The sequence below is a fragment of the Musca autumnalis genome, unplaced genomic scaffold (genome assembly GCF_047663935.1).
Source record: "Musca autumnalis isolate F117 unplaced genomic scaffold, ASM4766393v1 scaffold_3, whole genome shotgun sequence".
Taxonomy (NCBI): domain Eukaryota; kingdom Metazoa; phylum Arthropoda; class Insecta; order Diptera; family Muscidae; genus Musca; species Musca autumnalis.
This window is the reverse complement of record NW_027411866.1, coordinates 135,857,158-135,863,792: the sequence shown is the minus strand read 5'-3', so window position 1 is coordinate 135,863,792 and position 6,635 is coordinate 135,857,158. Positions and strand designations below refer to the sequence as shown.

Genomic DNA, 6,635 nt, shown 5'->3' with positions numbered 1-6,635 from the left:
CTGACAATTGCCGCAAGTAAACTCGCCTAATGCATTCACTAAGTTTTTCAAATATCCATAAACGTATTAAATACATACATAGACAAAAAAGAAGAGAAAACCTGTCCATTAACTCCAGCCCAACGTTAAATAATTTTTTAATGAAATAGTAAAAATATATAAGTATGTATAACGCAAACACGAAAACAGATGGAACATAAACAAGGTTTATATAAATGATTGTAAATTAGAAAAAAAAAAAATAATAAAACAAAAAGAAAAGAAACGCTAATAATTTTTCCTAATGAACAAAACCAAAAAAAAACATTATTCCAAAGTAAAAAAGAACCTAAATATCGAAAATAAATATGCAAAACCAATATAAATAAAGTGTTTTAATTGTACAAGGAAGGTTTAAAGATATCTTAACTTTGTCAGCAATCGATAACGAGTTGTTTTGCTCAAATATTATTTAAAGTAATAGGTTGGTGTTACAGCCTTTAAAAAAAATTAGTGTATTTCCTGTTGGTGGGAATGCTTTTTCATACGATTTGCCCAATTAATAAAAACCATTGCTTCAAATATTTCTTGAGGAATATCGGTTTTTTGTTGTTTATTAATTTTTAAAAAATTAGCTTATAAATAATTAAGAATATGTTTTTCAGAAACAATGGATGAATTGCCGTAGCATTGAAATGAAATGCATCAAAATCGTTTGTGATGATTTATATATGAGTTAAACTTATCATCAAGAAAATGATGCATTTTCTTTGTTTTTAGTCGTTTTAATTAGATTAAAGGACTCTTTTTTTGGGGAATGGGAAAGTAAATGTCAACTATAATTGTTTCCAAATATTTTCTTTGTTGTGTGTGTTAAAACTTTCCTAATTATTTTCCATTACTAAGAAATGTGTGTGTTTTAAAACAAAAGCGAGGAAAATCTAACTTAAAATAACTCGAAACGAAAATAAAGATAAGAATTGTGTTAAGACTACTAACTCTTTTAAATAATAACAAAAAGTCTAGAGGTTGTTTTTTTCTTTAACGACCCAAGAAATTCCTTGACCAATTCTTAACTATTGGTTTCGATTTAGCTTGTTCCATACGTTCACGTTCTTGCATTTGTTCCATAAGTTTTTGTTGATTTTCACGGAATTTCATAATGGGATCATCAAATTGACGGTAATAGTGTAGAACATCGCGGACATCTTCAACATCAGTGGTGGCAATGGCTAGGAAAGAAACATTGATTTGAGAATGTTAAGTTTTCTTTTTTGGAAATAGTAGCTCACTTACTCTTCAGAAAACTGATCAAATCAAATAGTTGTGAGTCGTCATCATTACCCATCCATCTGGCAATGTTAAATGTATTATCAGGATGCATTTTGGTGGAATTGGGATCCCAGTCGACAACAATTACCTAGAAAAGAGAGTTTTTGAAGTACTTTACAAGGAATACATTTTCTCTTTTAAAGTTGATAATTATTTATTTTATGCACGGGAATTGTGTAACAGTTTTTTTATTGAAGTTTTTGTACCCTTTTAAATAAACTTTATACGTATTTTTGGAGATATGGAGAACATTTTAAACGAAGATTTTTAAATTAGGTCTTAGAGCCAATGTCCACTCGATTTTAGAAGTTTTTAAATGCTTATTTCCTATTATAATGATGGACTTTAAGGGGTAGAGTCTAGACTGATTTTTTATTATTCTGAAAGGGGGCGGGGTCGTTATCGACGTGCATTTTAGAGAACTAAACCTCAATGATTATCATCCACGGTTGTTATAAGTATTGATAAGTCAGAAAGTATTGATGAATCCTATGCTTATCTTAAATATTTTCGTTTGGTCGGCTTAAAATATCTTAAAAGCCACCTGTGCTGTCACAACCAGATCATCTTAGTAATGTCATCAAATCTACATCTTGATGTCCTCCCATTGAAATATTCAAAAAATCCTCTTTATAATCATATTGTTACCATCTAGAGATTCTCCTAAACATGTCCCCGAAATATTTCTTTTCTCTTTCGAGATAACACCAAAAATATCATAGAAATATACGTTAATTTCTTTCTCAGGCACTTTAATTTTTTTAAGAAAATCCACCATACTCACCTTCCTTAAATCACGATTCAAATTATCCAAATTCTTAACATGATGACCATCAATGAAATGTGTTGCATCACGAACCAAACGATACATAATATAACCATTGGGATCCAAAGCATCCAGTATCGGGAACACAGTCATACCTTGTTCGGCAGTGAAGACAACAATTTCAAAGTGTTTTGCACATTCTTGCAGGAAGACATCTACACCGGGACGTTTCTTAAATCTCCAACCAGTTTGATATGTCCAATCGGGATGCACTAAGACATCTTTCATTTCTAAAACCAATGTATATGGTGGCTGGATATAAGGCGGCTTTAGGGGATCAGGCAAAAGTTTTTCTCTCGATGGTTCTTGAATCATTTTCTGATAATAGTGCATTGATTTCCACATACGCTTAAGATATTGCTCTACAGCTGGTAGCTTGATAAATTCATCTTCGATAATATTACCATCTGCATCAACTTCAGGTTTACCAAATTCATAAACTGACCAAACTAACAATGCTCCACCTGCCCCGGCAAAAACTGCAAAGCTACAAAATAAATACAAAGGTGAGGAGTTATTACGCAAGCCAAAACAACTCCGTAGGCATAACCAAATAACCCGTCAACACACTTACCCGACTTTCATACGTTTAAATGCTTTTTCATTTTCCTTGGCCTCTTCTTCCTCCTTACGTTTACGTTCCTTTTCGCTTTCTTCATCGACGGCAGCAGTTTGTGGAAATAGTTTGGACAAGATTTCTGGACTTGCTGGCTTTTCTGTGTAAAAGAGAAACAGAGCATACGTTTGAATATTGCCTGAATTTAAAATGTATCTACTTACTTGATGCATCTGTGGTATTTGTACGATAGCAAGCAAATATTGGCTCCGCATGGTTACGTACAATTTTGGATTTAGCTGGAACAACACCTAAGCTAAGGGCACGTTTCTGCAGTTGTTTTCCAACGAAGCTTTGAGCATATGCTGGCCGGGCCACATTGTTCAGTGAACATTTTAACAATCTTCCAAGGACACTTTGAGCCATCTCGAAGTTCCACTAATATTGAATTTTCTAATTGAAAATTCTAATTTTACGTGAGACGAAGTTCTAACCGGTGATGTTTCGGGTGAATTTCTTCAATCATATGGTTTTGACAAATGCTGCCAATAAATTTGCAATTGACGTTCAAGGGTGATTAGTGAAGTATCGTAACGTAATGTAGAGCAGAGGTGCTCACATTGAAGATGTGTTTCTCCGTTGCAGGCCAAACAACAACTGATGCTTAAAGCGCTCGGCACATACTGTGAGTTGAGCGTTGCTTTACAACAACCACATGAAAAAAGTGTAAGTGAAGCCAAGTTTTTTGAAAACAACAACATGACTGACGCATTAAAAGCTCTGTTCCTTTACGTGCAAGAATCTTCAAGTTTTACCACTTGTTACTCGAAAAGCGTTCCTTTACTTCAGTTACCATACAATTCATATTGTAGCAGTTTACAACTTTTGCTACTTTTGTCAGTTTTACCATTTTCAAAAGCAAAGGAACAGACCAAACGTTAAACATAAATTAACTTTTTTGGGACAACGCATGTCCCAACGTGTTACTAAACGGACCGTATGTGCCGAGCGCTTTACTCTCACTTTACGCTACCGTGAAGAAATGAGCAGCCCTGATGTAGAGCAACGGCATGATGAAAGGGTAAAGCCCTCGGCACATACGGTCCGTTTAGTGACACGTTGGGACACACGTTGTCCCAAAAAAGTTAAATTATGTTTAACTTTAATGCGTCAGCCATGTTGTTGTTTTTCCAAAAAACTTGGCATCACCTACACATTTTTCATGTGGTTGTTGTAGCGCGACGCTCAACGCATCGTATGTGCCGAGCGCTTAAGTGATGTCAACTTTTTTAAGTTTTCATCTGGTTGCTGTTTTTAAACGTATTTGTCCACTTAAAGCGCTCGGCACATACAATGCGTTGAGAGTCGCGGTACAACAACCACATGAAAAAAGTGTAAGTGATGCCAAGTTTTTTGAACGACGTTCAACGTATCGTATGTGCCGAGCGCTTTACTGCTAAACCTAATGGTAATGCATTATTGTGAGCAAATTTGACGTTTGACATGATCTGATGTAACACCTTCTTATTGCACCATGAACCTACCAAAACAACGCTCTCTGAGCGTCCGTATTACCCAAATACGTTGAGTCCCAAATCACGTTTAAAACACAAAATACACGACCGAAACTTATTTAAATGTTTTCATTCGTAAAACCAATAATTTTCCTTTGCAATGGATTGTATTTCGTGTTTTGTTGCGCTTTTGTTTTTAAAATACCAAACACGCACACATACAAACAATAACTAGGCGTTTACACCAGCCAGTTTGTCTTCAATAAAACTCTGATTTACTAACACATACATGTGTCGGCTGTCTCCCAGCTGTCCATCAGTTTTTCACAGACAGTAGGGTTAACAAATTTTTTAATATTTTGTGAAAATGTGTGAGATAATAATTGAAATGTGTTGAAAACAAAAGAATATGAACAAAAACAAAATATGTGAACGGAAAACAAAAGGAAATCGATGATTTTCATTAATAACAGTTTTTGCAGTTGTCGGGACGCCTACATGGTATAATTAAAAAAGGTAACCTTATGCAATCATATGATTACAATTTTTTCTAAATTGAACCTTTGACAACATTTCATTGTCAAAACGGATTTGACAATAATTTTCTATGTATAATGCGGGGCATACACTATGGGCATGCACGACAGCATTTGTAATAGTATTAGTAAATTTTGAAGTTTTTGTCAATGTATTTGGGAGTAGTTTTGGCAGGATTGAAATCAAAATAGTTTTGATTTTGTAAATGAACCCCTTTCAATCCGATGAATTTTGTTTATTTTCCAAGTAACCAACAAATAATTTTTGAAAACAACAAATATTATTTGTGAGGAAATTAAAAAAATTGGAAAACTTCAACCCAAAATCGAGTTTTGGAGGAAAATTCATCATTTTTGGAATATGGATTGAAGGAATGCCACACACTATTCAATCACACACGTACACAAGGGTTCATTTGGCAGTGCAGTTTGGCAGTATAGTGTATGCCCCGCATAAGTTATCATTACATACATAGATACATACATATTTGACGGTTATGTTTCAAATCCAAAATTAAATATTTTCAGTAAGAACAAAATTAAATAATAGGGAACGACGTTGGAGAGGAATTGATGTTTTAAATTTAAACACGATCCGCGAAGTGGATGGTAGCTGTTGTCGATTTAAGTTTGTGAGAAATATTGCGATATGCAAAGGTTGAACCAATGTCAGCCACTCCTTTCGATAGTTGTCGTGTCCACCGGAGATTTTGGATTTTCGTTGTAAACTTTTCTCGTAAGTTATTTTAGTAGTTTTAGTTAGTGCCGGCAAGGATTTTTAAATTTCATTGTTACAGGAAATATGGACTTGCCAGAAAGTATTGTACAGTTATAGGAGTTCGTGGAAAACCCGCGAAAGATTCGAGTCGCGTCCTTAAAATGTAGAAATGTTGTGTGGGATCTTCCCGAAAGAAGTTGGCCGATACCCAGCAAATGTTCAATGCCAAACGTTCTATTCGCACATGAGTGCAAGTGATTCGGCATGTTACCCCTTTCACTTTCATCAACTTGTCCCATAGTAAACCAACATTAAGAAGGCAAAATAGGAAAGAAATGTTTAATTTCTTATATTTATATTATAACAAATAAAAACATAACAAGAGTTATCGTGCGCAAACTTTTCCTAAAAAGTTTGAACTTTTTATGGGGGGATTGGATCGGTAAATCTAACTTAAACTAATTTTGGACAATATAATACGATATCCACAGTTTGGATTATGTCGATTGATTTGTTCGAGAGTAATCATGCGCACCAGCCAGCAAGAAATACAGACGCCCACGACTCCACTCCAAATAGTCTGAAATGGATTTCGCCCAAACATTCTTGAAGGGCAAAACCATTGTTTCGATGTGACACATTTTTGATCGAATTAAAGATAATAGACCTCGTTAGTCTAGAAGCTGAGAAAGTCTCCCCAATGTTAAATTTGTACATCATTCACTTGGAAATTCCTCTTGGGAAAGTCACTGCCTATGGCAATGTGCATATTACCTCAAAATTTAATGTAAGCACCATATTAGTCATCTTTATCCCTTCAATAAAAAATAAAACACTGAATATTAATAGTATCCACACAGAAAATCTGTTTTTTAACTTACCACTTCAAATAAAATATTAAATAAATGTAAACAAAAGTTTGTTTTTGCTTTGTCCCGTCATGCAGGGTTGGATAGTTTCAATTGCAAATTTAACTACAGACAGGCTAACTTACAGAGAAATCCAGAGATGTATCTTCGTTTTTTTGAAATGAGGTTACCTTTTATTATTTTACCATGGGACGCCTACGTCACACAGGTATGTTGTGGGATTTTGACAATCAATACATGAAGTCAACTGTCCTGTCTAATTTATAAAAAATCATTAAAAATGATATTCGCCCTTACAGGCAAAA

The 6,635-nt window shown here is 34.4% G+C and overlaps 1 protein-coding gene across 1 annotated transcript; it reads right to left on the bottom strand.

The window, feature by feature from the left end:
* Positions 1-563: 563 nt before the first annotated feature.
* On the bottom strand, positions 564-3,352 carry LOC141397785 (mitochondrial import inner membrane translocase subunit TIM50-C-like). The gene is made up of 5 exons (XM_073974508.1): positions 2,918-3,352; positions 2,712-2,853; positions 2,096-2,624; positions 1,276-1,399; positions 564-1,211 (listed from the first exon to the last, which is right to left on the bottom strand). The coding sequence occupies exons 1-5, from the start codon at positions 3,117-3,119 to the stop codon at positions 1,021-1,023; spliced, it is 1,188 nt and encodes a 395-aa protein (XP_073830609.1). The 5' UTR covers positions 3,120-3,352; the 3' UTR covers positions 564-1,020.
* Between the last annotated feature and the right edge of the window lie 3,283 nt (positions 3,353-6,635).